General features: G+C 45.8%; 1 protein-coding gene across 2 annotated transcripts; it reads left to right on the forward strand.

Annotated features, from left to right (window-relative positions):
- Positions 1-1,112: 1,112 nt before the first annotated feature.
- On the forward strand, positions 1,113-7,580 carry SAMD5 (sterile alpha motif domain containing 5). 2 transcript variants are annotated; one of them, XM_069606663.1, is made up of 2 exons: positions 1,113-3,113; positions 6,681-7,580. In XM_069606663.1, exons 1-2 carry the CDS (start codon positions 2,646-2,648, stop codon positions 6,684-6,686), a joined length of 474 nt encoding a protein of 157 aa, XP_069462764.1. In that variant the 5' UTR covers positions 1,113-2,645; the 3' UTR covers positions 6,687-7,580. The 2 variants fall into 2 exon arrangements, with proteins under 2 accessions (XP_069462764.1, XP_069462765.1); XM_069606664.1 differs by having other exon boundaries at positions 6,684-7,580.
- The last annotated feature ends 6,686 nt before the right edge of the window (positions 7,581-14,266 follow it).

Here is a 14,266-nt window from a genome sequence, read left to right on the forward strand (position 1 = left end):
AATTCGAACGGGCGGCATGCAGGTTTTTTGACCCCACTTTACACCTCTCTTTTGAGCTTTGCAATGCAAATGGCGAAATGTGTGCGGAGGGGAACTATTTTCACGTGTAATTCACAGGCACGTGCAAAAAGAGTCGCTGCACTGACTTATCCCCTTCTTTGCTTTAGCCGGACCTCTCCAACTCACTCCCTGACCTCTCTTTTTTCCACTTAGTGCAATAAAGAGACCTCGGACTAATGAAGGCCCTGCACTAGAAACAATCATACCACACCACAACAAAGAATAGCATGGCAGTACATATTTCATAGCATGTCACAACTCACCATAATAGGACATGCTACAACATACCCAATACGCTTCAACCTTCTTCTGAGTCTTCAAGGATCATGAAGTCAAAAGCTTTGGAGGTGGGTCCTATGGAATCAATAGGCGAGACATTTTGTGGGAGAGTTCTAAAGGTTTTCTGGAATTGTGGCTCTGTTGAACGCCACAGAAGGCACATTGGGACAATGAAAATAGTCCATGTTGGGCGACTCCCTCCAACCGAGGGTTAAGCATGCATACGGTATTGCAGGACAATTTGGTCACAAATATTGCAAAATACCAACCCTGGAGAGCGAGGTTGCGGGGTGTCCCCCGCCCCCCATGTGCAATTTTAAGGGTGCAGGGGTGTCAACCACTTCCTTAAAATTGGAGGTGGGGGCAAATAAATAAATGTGTGTTTTAAATTGGGCCCCAAGCAGATACATTTGCGGTCAGTTTGCAGCGATCCCAAAAAATTCGGTCAAACACACCCAAACCATCCAACATGACAAAACCTAACCTTGCACGTAACATAACATAGCATTAAATTGCATAGCATACACAGAAATAACAGGCATAACACAAGATTGCACAGCATACTGTACTGTGACAAAACATAGCATACCTTGAAATTACGGATATCACATGATCACAAAACATGGCACGACAAAGCATGAGCCTTGCCACCCAAATGCAGGGTGCCCTTCTAACAGGTGCCTGACTGGTTAAGTGTGGCGCGGCAGTTGGAGATCGACTGCCGTTTGTGTTGCTACTGTTGGAAAGGTCCGTGTTCTCTTTCATCCCACATTCACTCGGTGCAGCTCCTTCCCCCAACAGACACCTTCAGTGCCTGACTAAACCATGAGCGGACTGCACATTAAATAAGCCCTACAGTGCAAGGCATGTGGTGTCGATAAATCCGCCGCCTGGAGGAGAGATGCAACTTGTGGCGAATCCATCGCGAGGCGGGCGGCGGGAGCAGAGCGGGGCGAGTTGGGCATAGTTGGCGAGCGAAAAGGTGCCTGAGGGGGGAGTGGACCGAGCGGCATCCCCAGCTCGAGCTGCTCTTGTCAGGCAGCGGAGAGGGAGGAAGCGACAGTAGCCCGCCCTCACCCGCCGCCGGCTGGAGGCAGCGCAGGGGCACACACCGTGAGGGCTGGGAGGACTCGTGCGGGGCCGCGGCGAGCCTGGAGAGAGCAAGCTGAATGAACCAGAGTGACCCCCGCGCGGAGGAGGGCGCCCTCGCACAGCCTGCTGCCGCCTGCACGCCGCTCGCGCGGCTGCTCGCGCTCCGTGCCTCGCCGGGGAAGGCGGATATACACGGGGGGGGGGAGCTGCGCGCGGAGCAGCGTGCAGCGCGGTGCCTTCGCGCCACGGTGGCGCGAGACTTCGGAGCGTGCGTGCCGCGCGCGGGAGCAGTGAGTGAGGTACGCTGGTCAGCGACTGGGATCCGGGCCGTGCCGGGCGCCTGGAGGTGGCGGCGCGCGCCCGACTTCTCACAGATGAGAGCCAGGAAGCCGGCAAAGTACGGGGAAGTGGCAGCACGGGGCTGAGAGGACCCACGCCGGATTTTTTAAAAAAGATTATATACACAGAGTTTGGAAAAAAACGCCAAAGAAACCCGGGCTCACCACCATTTGGGGCTGCACGGTGGATGCTGCAGACACATAAGAGTGGGGTGCACCAGTGGATGCGCATTCTCCCGTAGACTTACTGACTGCAGCCCACAATGGGGTACCTTTGCCCGGCGGATGTGTGTTATGGTATGTGAATAGGTGACTTCAGAGAACTGGAGAGGCAAGCGGATCCATGAGGAGGAGGAACACATTCTGTTTGCAACCCCTGAGAAGCAGTCATGTTTACTTTCACCATCAACATGCCTTGATAAAAGCTGTCACTAACTGGATTTTGGTGTGTTGTTGATTATTTTTTGTGGCAAATTTCATACTTTAGAAAACTCTGTTACGCCATTGATATTCTGGAAAACTTTGAGAAGCAACCACTCACACCTAAGGAAACGAAGCATCCACTTGGAGCTGGTGTGTGTTTCGTCTAGTGTGGCTCCATGTATCTGCACATGGCAGGATATCCTTGGGAAGAGGGATTGACACTGCCTGCTATGAATTGGGTTTAATTTCATCGTTTTTTGGATTCTCACTTTAAGGAATAAAAACACAGAAGTCATGTCCCACGTGTGATTCAGGAATTTTTCTTTTTTGCTTTATGGATATTTTCATTTTTTCCATTTTTCAAAAAAATGTCACAGTATGTTTTCCAGTTTTTATGTGATATGCGCATGTGACACATAGTTTTGGAGCAGGGGAGATACTATTCTGTTCACCATGTGCACCAACATTGTGTACGAGTGGTTGAAGACTCTGCGGCTTGTGCAGTACACCGAGTCCTTTGTGGATAATGGCTACGATGACCTGGAAGTGTGCAAGCAGATCGGGGACCCAGACCTGGATGCCATTGGGGTTTGGATGCCCCATCACCGTCGGAAGATCCTGCAGGCGGTTCAGAGGCTGAAGGAGGAGGAAAACTCTCCTGGGCTCTATTTCACCCTGGAACCACAGCAGGTATCGCCAACCCTTCCGGATATCTACACCCGCCGCTTGGTAGCGCAACGCGATGGCCAGCCTTTTCAGAATGGCTCCGGTGACGCACAGGATTCCAGAACTCCAGACCACATCGCCGGTCTACGTGGCAGGGGGCTGGCCTTTTACCCCAAACTCAAACTGAAGATCATGATCCGGGATAAACTCATCAGGGATGGGGTCAACTTGGGCAAGCCCCCTTACTCCAGCAAGGTAAGATAATGTATTCTTATCATTCACTTATAATTGGTATTGAGCACACTTTGAATTCAGCATTCTCTATTCGCTTACTTTCTGCCGGCATTTTGTCATCTGTATCCGGCATACTACTGGCCACTTGGGTGCGTGGCCGGTAACTGCTGCATAAGCAGTACATAATGATATGCATGACTGGGTTGTTCCACAGGGTGAAGGTTTTGCATGTCGCAGTGGCTGTGTCCCCAGTCCACATATTTGGAAGACTTTATGCTCAATCTCTGGAGACCGCTGGAACAAAGTGTCTTTTGGGAGTTTAGGAAGCCTTTTTTTGCATTGGTATAGAGGAATGGTGCAGGCAGATCTGCATTTGTAAGTGAGGCCAAGAGTTGTGGGTTTCACTCATGTTTGCACAGTCCACCTTATTGTAAGCATGTTACGTGTTTGGGCTTCTACATTGACCTGCCATTGCTTGTTTCACACTATTGCAAATTGTGATTTTGGAACAATTATCTGTGTTGAAGTTGGCGCCAACGTGAGAGTGATCGCGCCTTGTGAAAGAATACAGATATAGATTTACAAGGTGAATTCTTTTGGAAATAGTGGTTGTCACTGAGTGCTCAGCAGTGCAGGGCCACCACAGTGATCTGGTGTCCGTGGCAAAGCTGCTGCAAGCGTAACCTTGAGGAATGAGTTATAATACCAAATTCTAGACCTGACCATACATTGCGCTCCTCTGGGGAAATGTATTGAGTTATCTATGCTTCAAGCTATAAATATGTGAAATGCGTTGACATCATAGAAAAAAGGAAGTTCACAGTTTGGTGTCTCGACCTATCCCAGTCCCACACCTGCTGATCTCCTTCTGTTGTATGTAATCTGGTTGGTCTCACCAAACCCCACCCTTGTCTAGGTAGCACATTCTGTGTTTGGGCCTCCCTGCTAGAATAAATGCTCCAGGATAAACCAGCCCCAACCATGCCCCCACACGCATACCCCGCAAATAAGGCACTTCATATATAACTCATTGGAAACATGTCATAGGGTTGGTGCACTATAGAATGATGACCCTCCCCAATAACATTGGGGACATTAATTTCTCTCTCTCACTCCCTCTCTCTCTTGTAGTTTCTTACACTCCCTTCTGTATCACTACTGGTATCATAGTGGTGTCAGCCCCCATTGGTCCCCTCTCTTTTTCCGGGGTGGGGGGTGATCAGACCATAGACCATACCCTTACTACCCAAACGATAGACTGCCAATGAGCTCCAGTCCCCCATCGTATATGCCGTCCCAGGGCGCGCCGGATGTTCCATCCCTGGTGACGCCCCTTCCTCCCGGAGGAAAGGTGGGAGATGCCTGCAGAGGGGAGTGGGTGGCCAGAGGGGCCCCCTTCGGGGCGTGCACATCCCCTGATAATGCATTCTATGTTTTGGGGGGCAAGGGAGGGGATACACGATGGGGCACTTATCATGAAGTATTAAACTCACTGGACCCACAAGCAAAGGCAACCTGCCACTCCCACTGCTTCTCTCATGTATCAGTAACGCTGAGAGGGACGCGTGTGTCTGTGGGGGTGGGGGCGGGTTTTTTTTGACCTCTTGGCCCTGTCTCTTGGTTTTCATTGTCATGACATCAGGCTCTTAAGTGCGTGTGATTAGTCCAGGCCGCCGAATCATGACTGGCGGCCTTCGGAACAGCTAGGGCTACCTGTCACCGTGAGGGTGCAGGCGGCAGACAGACGAGGGACCGCGCACGCGGCGCTGCCTGTCGCGTGCCTGCTGCCAGCGGGCCCTCCCTCGCTAGAGGCCGCGGAGCGCAGCACGCAGCACCTTCTTCGAAGTGCGTGGCAGCGCTGCCCTGACTGAGAACGCGGGCCTGTGCGTGCAGCCGCAGATGGAGTGCCGTGGGTGGACGTGTTTTTTTGTCGCCTATATTCTAAGACTACTCTATTTGAAATGTTCCAAACCATTGTGTGCGTCTGGGCGACAGTGGTTTTCTCACTCCTGCCACCTCGCCAGCACCATGGGGTTAGCAGAAGGGAAATGTCACACTCTATTGCCACCCGAGGACTCCGCAGGAAGAGTCAGCGCGAGCCCCTCGACTGGTGACATTATTCAGCCTTGATCGTGATGGAAGCACAGGGGGCCATCACTAGATTCACACAGACTCTAATACTAGGACCCCGCAAGAGCAGCACCGTGTTGCTCTCAGTCAGGGTCGGACTGGGGGCATTACATTGTTTCGGGCACCAATGGAAAAGTGGCCCACAATTGCAAATGGCAATTCATTCCTTTTGTGACAGACTGTTTGAATGGTACCCAATAGGGAGTTTTGAAAACACGTGATGCAAATTGTGCATTTTAAAGAATATGTATTCAGTAACACTTGTCAAAACTACTGGCCGCATAGTTAAGTAACTCATCAAACTGGCCCACATTGGCCACAAAACTGGCCCACTTTGAGCAGAAAAACTGGCCCACACTAGCATTTTGTGTTTTGGGTTCGGGCATTACCCTATAGGCCAGTCCGAACTTGGTCTCATGGCTCCACAGGGACCCACACTCACAACCAGTGATGGGCCCTGAATAATACCCGTGCAGTAAGCTACACTGCCACAAAAACATTAGCAATGGCAAAGTGCCTGCCCCCCTCTTCCTGTAGAATGGTAGAGACACATTCGACATTTTATCAGAAAGCTTGGCACCTTAGGTTCACGAGTATTGCATGAGATGGGGTGCATGTGTGACCCACATCGGCCCCCAAAAGGTGAGTGCGCACTTTCTTCAGCTATAAATATCACACACAGGTTGTGACAGAGTGGCGACTAAAGTTTTAAATGATCCATGACTGCATGTGTTTATCCTTGCGTGTAACACACCACATTGCCTGTAATACGCAGTGCGTCTGGGAAGCTATAACACAACTCCCTCCCTCCCTCCCTTCCTCCCTCCCTCCCTCCCTCCCTCCCTTCCTTCCTCCCTTCCTTCCTTCCTTCCTTCCTTCCTTCCTTCCTTCCTTCCTTCCTTCCTTCCTTCCTTCCTTCCTTCCTTCCTTCCTTCCTTCCTTCCTTCCTTCCTTCCTTCCTTCCTTCCTTCCTTCCTTCCTTCCTTCCTTCCTTCCTTCCTTCCTTCCTTCCTTCCTTCCTTCCTTCCTTCCTTCCTTCCTTCCTTCCCTCCCTCCCTTTCCTCCCTCCCTCTATGCCTTGTTCAGGGAGCAGTTACATGGAATTTCTGGGCATCTGTTTCACACAGTTGGAATCATTGACTCACTTAATGTACATTAGTAGGAGGCAGGTGAATCAACACAATGGTGTTAATGATATTTAATGCTGGAAATCACAATATGATAAATGGCAGCACAGGAGGTTAGATAATAACCAAATAACTCCTGGGGTACATTTTATTCTCTGCAAATCAGCATAGTACTGTTTCTGAACGCATTTTATACAGTTACGTAGATATTCTTATTTGCCTTGTATCATGAAGTGTGAGAGCTAAACGTGCCATCCTACGCCGTTCAATAAACCACGCAACCTCAGAATATTTTTTGCCTAAAAACTCTCCTTCATTCCCCTAAACACAGCAGTGATCAAAAGTTTTCATCTACGACTACACTCGCGGAGGCGCATCATGACTACACTGGGCCTCCAAAACAAGGCATGGTCATCCCGTCGCTGGTCCTATCCAAAGAGGACTCCTGCAGCATCACATGCCTTCGCTCAAGAAAGAAGGTGATCGCCAAACTACGCGCATTCTAAACAGAGAAGCCGCCTCCTCCTAGCACTAGAAACGAAGGACCACACCAGGAGTGCGCTCTTGGAATCCTGCATTTACTCCAATTCAACAACCATCTACTTTAAAGTCCTATGCAGCACTCGCAAAGCAATTTTGTGCCAATACTTACCCAGCAAGTTTGATAGCTACGTGCAGACAAAGACATCTCAGATCCACTTCAGGTAGACTTGTCCTACCTCCATTTCGATTTACAACCTGCAAGGAAAGCATCTGGCAGTCCAAGGCGTGGAGCTCTGGAACTAACTAGCTTCAAAACGAAGACACGATCTGATCACCTTAAATTACGCAAGAACCTGAAAACATTCCTATTCCTCCAAGCTTCTGGTAGTTACCATCCCAACCTGCCTACTACCAATGTAGCCCATCCTCACTTGGCATAGTGCTTCCTTCTGCTAACCCTGATACCCTCTCACTGTGCCTCTTAAGCTGTAACCTGGACTCTGCCTCTCCCTGGAGTGCCCGTTTTTTCTGGAGATCCAGTGCAGCTTGAGTAGAGATAATGGATATCTAGGTATCTTGCTTGCCCTTCCTAGCCCCTCCCCTTCTCCTTGCCCCATCCCTTGGACATATCTTACAATCTCTGCATGCCGCCTCTTATCCCTAAACACTTTGAAACATTTTGCATGTATGTGGGGTGTTAAAAAGCAGTAAAAAAATTACAAAATAAAATCAACGGTAAAAGCTTTTATTTGAAAATCACACAATTTGTTCTTAATATTATCCCTGTGGTCCAGTTCCTACTCTATATCTGCTATGATGCCACTTAAAGTGCCCTTACCATCTAGCTGATGGTGTCCATGGTTTTAGAAAACATGTAATGGGTAGGTCTTCAGTTATGGTATATTTATGTTTTTTTTTTCCATGTTGTTGCTCCTTTCAAGTCACCCAATTGTGATTTGAAGCAAGTGTTACTGATTGGTGTATAATGAGGAAAGGCTTTCAAGGAGAAGACCACACCAACACCCTTGGTATTGGAATGCATCCTCAGAGCCCGGCGTACAGGCAGGATCATGCCAATCTTTAAAGAAAGACAACATTGAGGCGGTATACGCCGAGGTGTCGGGCCGTCCCTGTAGGTAACAGCCCTCTGTCCAAGTTAAGAGCCCGAGCGCAGCAATGATCCCTTAACGACGGTGGTGGTGCTGTTACCGCAATCTTAAATTGTGATGTTTCCTTGATTGGTAGTTAGATACAGTGTGGTATGGTAAAAGCATTGTGGGGCAAAGATGATCCGTGCCATTTGGCATTGATCTCTCTCGACGTTTGCAAGTCAAAATGTCGAATAATAGGATGAATTTGGCATTTGTGGGTCTGAAACACAATGGAACCCTCAAGGTTTTCTTCAAGAGTTATGCATCATGGAACTTTAGATGATACCTTAATGTCAATGACCTTTAAGCTTTGGACAACAAGCACACATGACATGATGTATCGAGGACTTCAGATAAGATTTTGAAGTGGGCATATTTTGCTCCCTATTTTTCTTTAAAGTTGGGAGTACAATTATTTTTCGGTGATTAAAAATGTAAATCACATTCCTAAAGGGGGATTTTTTAGGTGAGCAAAAAAATATTGAACTCTAAATATAATTGTGTAATTCATACATCTGTGCACCTAGTAATTCAGACACATTCAAATATATGTATTTTTACCTTAACGTTCATCTTTACATCAGGCTTTAAAATAGTAGCGGGGCTCCTTTCTCGGGCACTGCTCTGCTCGTGCCACTGATTGGAAAGTATCTGTGGAATAGTGTGGGTGTAAGCAGGTGAGGGCTCCTGTCTATCTTTGTTTCCTATTTTCTGTTTAGAGTATTTGTACTCCCTATTTTATTTTTTGGGTGTATTTGCCTGTCTGTAGAGAGTAAAAGTGACTTTTATGACACTTATTTGTAGGGCTGGATGCATCCATGTGCAGTGAACTTTGTGATTGACAGAGACTCAATCTTGTCCCAACAAACACTATTTTAAAGTGTTTTTCATTATGGTAAGTGATGACCGGGATTATTAATGCATTTAAACAGCTACAAAACAAACTTGCCAAAGACCACACTAACATCCATTGATTACATTGCGAACAATCCCTTTTCATACAGTTTATAAAGTCGATTTTATTCGTTCCTGTGAGTTGGTCGAAACCTATTTTGTGCATGGGGCACTTTTGTGCTTCAGGCACTTTTCTAAGACTGGGCAGTAAACATTGGCACTGAAAAACATAAACACACACATAGACACACACACACACACGCATTATGATGTTGATCGAAAAAAATCATTGTGTTCCGGAATACCTGTGTCTCAGCAAGGAGTTTTCTTCTGTGTCGCCGTGTCTTCCATTACAGGACAGAGGGATTCTGGGAGTAAATATTATGGTCATACACCTCATGATCTTTGATCTTTACGATCTTTTGATCTTTACAAGGAGAACATTTTAATTGGTAATGGAATCTATTGTTCCTTCAATCCTGATCTCTGTCAGAACACTCATATCTGATGTAAATTCTGGATGAGGGTAAAGGATACAAATTGTGGGGACAACTGTCTGAAATGTTGTAAATGCTCAGGCAGTGTGGTTTGTTTGCATTCAATAAGAAGGGATCATACCATAATGGAGAATTAAATAATTTTGAATCTCAAAATACCGAATTTAGAAAACCCCATTTTACCCTATATATGTGTGTGTGGGGGTTAAGTTAATACAAAAGCTGTAGGGGTTTCTGGAAGGGTGGTGGGGGTCTCCCCCTGCATATATATGGAGTAAAAAGGGGTAAACATGTTTTTCTGTATTTTGGGATTAGAAATGTGTTTTTCTCAGTGATCACATAGATTCAATAAGAATACAATGTGTGGCCTTTCCTGGTCCTCATCCAATATCTCACATCTTGTGATATCCTAAAATTAACACAGCCTCCATGCTTGAACGCCTAGTTAGGGGCTGTGAGATTAATGGGTCAAACACACTAAAGCAGATGTTTTAGACGGTAGTATGCCCTTTAGATAGTAAATCAAGGAATCAAAACCTGTTCACTGTTTTTGGCATAAGCCCATCTGTGCCAATACATTGTTTTTTACAGTATCATTATTTGAACATATTTTTCTGGATATTTTTTCAGGGGCTTGAGTTCTACCCGGGAGTACTGCTTGCAAACGAGTTGAAGAACACTTATCAAATTCCACAACGTGGCATGTTGGGACAAAGATTAATTAACACTTTAGTCAATTTCCATATTAACCTGTCTACTACCCAGTAGTGGAGGCTTTCTGCCTCATTCAGTCCGGGAAAGGCTGTGAGCTGAATATCTAACAGTCTGAAATGGATGAAAATTGCAATCTTCTGTCGGGTGCTTGGTCTTTTTATTATGGTTTCCCAATGCATTCATAATCTGTGATTAAAGAGCATTAATTGAATTGATAAACAGTGTCCTGGATTGTCATTGGCTCAGGCTAAGTTATACACACAATAACGGCCTAGTGCAAGAGCACTGATGGGACCATCCTTGACCCCAGCTTCTGTGCGATCCACACTTCACAATCGCCTCTCATGCCCCTATGATGAAGGCATGCAGGTACATCTCAGTGGCCCCACATCAACATAGTTGCACAGTTCACTTTTTGCAAGAAGGGGCAATAATTAAGGAGAAGATGGTATTGGGGAATATAAATAAGAAGGCATAAAAGGCCAATCAAGACAACCATGCCTAGTTCTCACCTACTTCGTTATGTAGCATTGAGTGATGTGCCCTTTGCCTCTCGCTGTGCTGCTTAAATAAGCTTGGTGAATTTAGTCGCTGCTGCAGCTCTTTGATATATATGTGTGTATGTGTTACTTAATTCTGAGTGTAAAACTTTGATTGGTTTGAATGTTGGCTGGCTCAGCTACAATACTTCTGTTATTTGGGATCCGGTATATACTTGGACGATGGTTACACACTATTGCACCGATCGTAGACAGCAGAGCTAAGTCGTAGGAGTGCACATTAGCAATGTCTGCTGAAAGGGGTTACCGCAAAACATTCCACCTACAAGAATTGAATCAGAGAATTACAAAGGAAAAACTGCTTCTAGGTAGGCACGCTGCCAACTGAAGGTTTGGTTTTAGGGTTCTGATTATTAGCTCCAGATCTCACTTGACTCACATTGAATTATTAGTGGGCATACATAATTTGGGTGGGTCACCCATAAGTCCAGTTGCCGTAGCTGAAATTAAGGTAAGGCAATGTGGTCTTGTGTAGCACCCCTATCCCAGTAATACTGAACTTGCTGTGCGTGGCTCTGTAAAGAAAGTGGGTTAGGGGTTATTTTAGTGGGATAGTGGGGAAGGTAAAGAAGGCTGTTGTGTTGGTGAGTACAGGTCGAACGCACCCATTACTTGTGTGCTGAATATGGATTCTGCTGTCTGCTTTAGCAGAAGGCCATGTTTTCGTTGTTTCCTGAATGTGTGGTGGCTCGATCCATGCAAGAAACGCTTGTGTACCGGTGCTTTATAAATGACATATCATATCATATCATGCAGAGATGTTTGACTAAGGAGTTCTACACTTTGATAGCCAAAAGGGAGAAAGTCAATCCTTGTCTTTTTCTATGGAAGCCGGGAACAATGACTAGAGCAGCATTATTTTATCTGAGGGTCCTGGTGGGGGTGTGATGCTGACAAATCCCATATGAAGCAAGCTGTTCCCTTTCCATGCTAAGTATAATGGACAATGCAGAGGGCTCAGGCATGTCCTTTATTTTGATGGAAAGCCAATGCAGTATGTGAAGTGCATTATGATGTGTTCAAACCTTGACACGTCAGGTGTAGTCTGCACCCAGCATTTTGGACTGTAACTTTTCCATGAGGTATTCTGGGAGTCCTACAAATAGGCTGTTTGTATAATCCAGGATTATTAGGACAAGCAATAGAGTGTCGATAGTCTACTGGGTGAGCAAAAAGGTGTAGTAAAATTCGTCATAGCATCTGAAGGTGGTAGAAACATCTTCTAATGAGCACTCTTACTTGTGTTTCTAGCATCCAGCCACTGTCCATTGTTGTTCTGAATCAATGAGGAAGATTCTGCACATGGGCTCAACTCAATGGGCCAATGGACTGAGGAGGTGTGTGACGGGATTGCACTGCAAAGAATTAGTTCAATTTTGGAAGGATTACGTTTTAGTCTGTTTCTCATCAGTCATATGAACCCATGTCAGCAAGCAATCTTTTTAGGTCTGGCGAGTCAGTTGAAGTTTGGCTGGCCAGTTTGTAGATAATTTGGCGGTCATCTGTAGCAGGTGAGGCCCGAGAGACTGAATAGTTCCAGTAGTGGAGTCATGTAGATGCTTAACAGGCGAATTGACAGTGGGAAGGACTAGGGTCCTGCACATTTCAGATGATGACTGTGATAAATTGAAGCCTAAGTCTTTTTGTACCAATGTATTTGGCTGACTCTTCCATGATGACAATGGGGGTGTTTCTCCCCAGAAAGCTAGAGGAATAGCACTACAAGAAAAGCAGTTTAGTTGATGTCCAAAATAGCTTCAGAAGAGCTTTGTCCACAATAGAGTAGTATTTAAATGTCTATCTATGGATAACCCCATTTTTAAAGAGTAGACTCTGGCTCCTTCATTCTTGGCTTTGTGGCTCTAAGCACATTTTTGGATTCAGCAGACAGCACCATTTCATGCAAAGCCATTGCTAGTCTAAGGGATTGACAAGGCTTTATTTAGCACTGTGATGCAAATCTATTCAAATGTGGGAAGCCAAAGAAGATATGGCCCCAATGGAGGGAATAAAGATACCTTCTAGTTCTCCTGAAGAGTCGGATAGGGATGCATACTGGACACACTGCTTTTTAATGTATGTATTAACAGTATTGAGGCATGGTCCAAATTACTGGTGACACACCGAAGGTGGGTATCCCTGCATAGCCAGTCTTCTTAATACAGACAATGCCATGTTGCTGACACACACCTTGTGTACCATGCAAATATTGATAATGACTTATGTAACTATATGCCAATAGAAAGTGAGGGCTTAACACACCAAACTCGCGTGCCATGATGTTTTGTTGTTCTTGGGTGGAGATACTAAAGGTGCCATTCTTGAGGAAATGAAAAATGTAATGAGATTACCCAATTGTACTATTTCTGTGTAAGAGTCCAAGACAGGCTGATCTGACCAGCTCAGCTGTAAAAAAATCTCCTTAACGTTTTATTAAGCAAATACACCGAGCCATGGGGACATTTTACCAGCATTTTGATGGAGGTCAGTCTTTTTGTTGTTGTTGTTTTTTTATTTCATAGTTTATTACAAACCTTTATCAATTCTTCATACATAAGATTACAAAATTCATCACTTCAATTCCTGCTCCCTCCTCCACTACACTTAAAACATCTATTTCAGAAACTGTATCAACACAAAAATTCCCGGAAAGTCTTCCCCACCCATAAGAAGGGACAAGAAATCCTCAGCCACGTAGCATTGTCTTTTTTTTTATACAATCCTCCAAGTGCTTAGTTTTGATTTCCGTTAGTCCCCTACAAAATATCGTAACGTGCTAGATAAACAAGGTACGTTCAGATCTCTTCCCACACACATGAAGTCAATCTTATATCGAGTATAGTATTTGTTGATAATATCTACGAAAGTCTGCAAAAACGTGTTTGGTTCAATCCCCATTGGATTCCACTAAATATTCCCAATGAGGATCCAAGGATGAACAGATCAAAGTCCTCCAGCGCTATGCAGCTTGATTCAACCTCTGGTAGTGGTGAGAGGTGACCCTTCATTTTGGTTGGTCTTCTGCGTTCCGTATTGTTTGCTAATCTTGAGTGGGGCAGCTCACTAGAAGTGCTTCTTGAGTTTGTGATTGTGGGCGGTGTTGCTGAGTCCCCTAGGAACGCCTGAGATCTTCTTTTTTGGCTTGGCTGTTGCCATGTCGTTTGATTTGCAGTCAGTTGGCTCCACTTTGTTGGCTTCTTCCAGCCTCTTGCGCTTTTGCCTCTTCTGGAAGATTGGAAATGCCCCTTGAGCCGGGGTCCTATGCCTCGCAACTTTGCCATTCTCCAAAGATTTATGCAAAGCCCCTTCCTTTCGCATGTTATTCAGGCTGTTTTGAACATTCAACAGCCCCTCAATCTCTTTGTTGTCATCAGAAGCCTGTGAGATCGTAGGATCATTTCAAAGGCTAATCACCTCTGTTGGAGCATCCATGTCTGTTTCTCAATGCATCCTCGCCCGCCCTTGCTGTCTTATTTTCAGGCTGGTTCAATTCAGTGTTAATCAAGGGCGTCGGGGGGAGGGCAATCAGGCATGGCCCATAGACCGCCTCTGAGCCTTCTGAAAATGGATAGAGGCCTTAACTTGTAACAGCTCGAGTAGGGAGTCCAATAAGCGTTT

This window comes from Ambystoma mexicanum, chromosome 4p (assembly GCF_040938575.1).
Source record: "Ambystoma mexicanum isolate Mex_15411 chromosome 4p, UKY_AmexF1_1, whole genome shotgun sequence".
Classification (NCBI taxonomy): Eukaryota; Metazoa; Chordata; class Amphibia; order Caudata; family Ambystomatidae; genus Ambystoma; species Ambystoma mexicanum.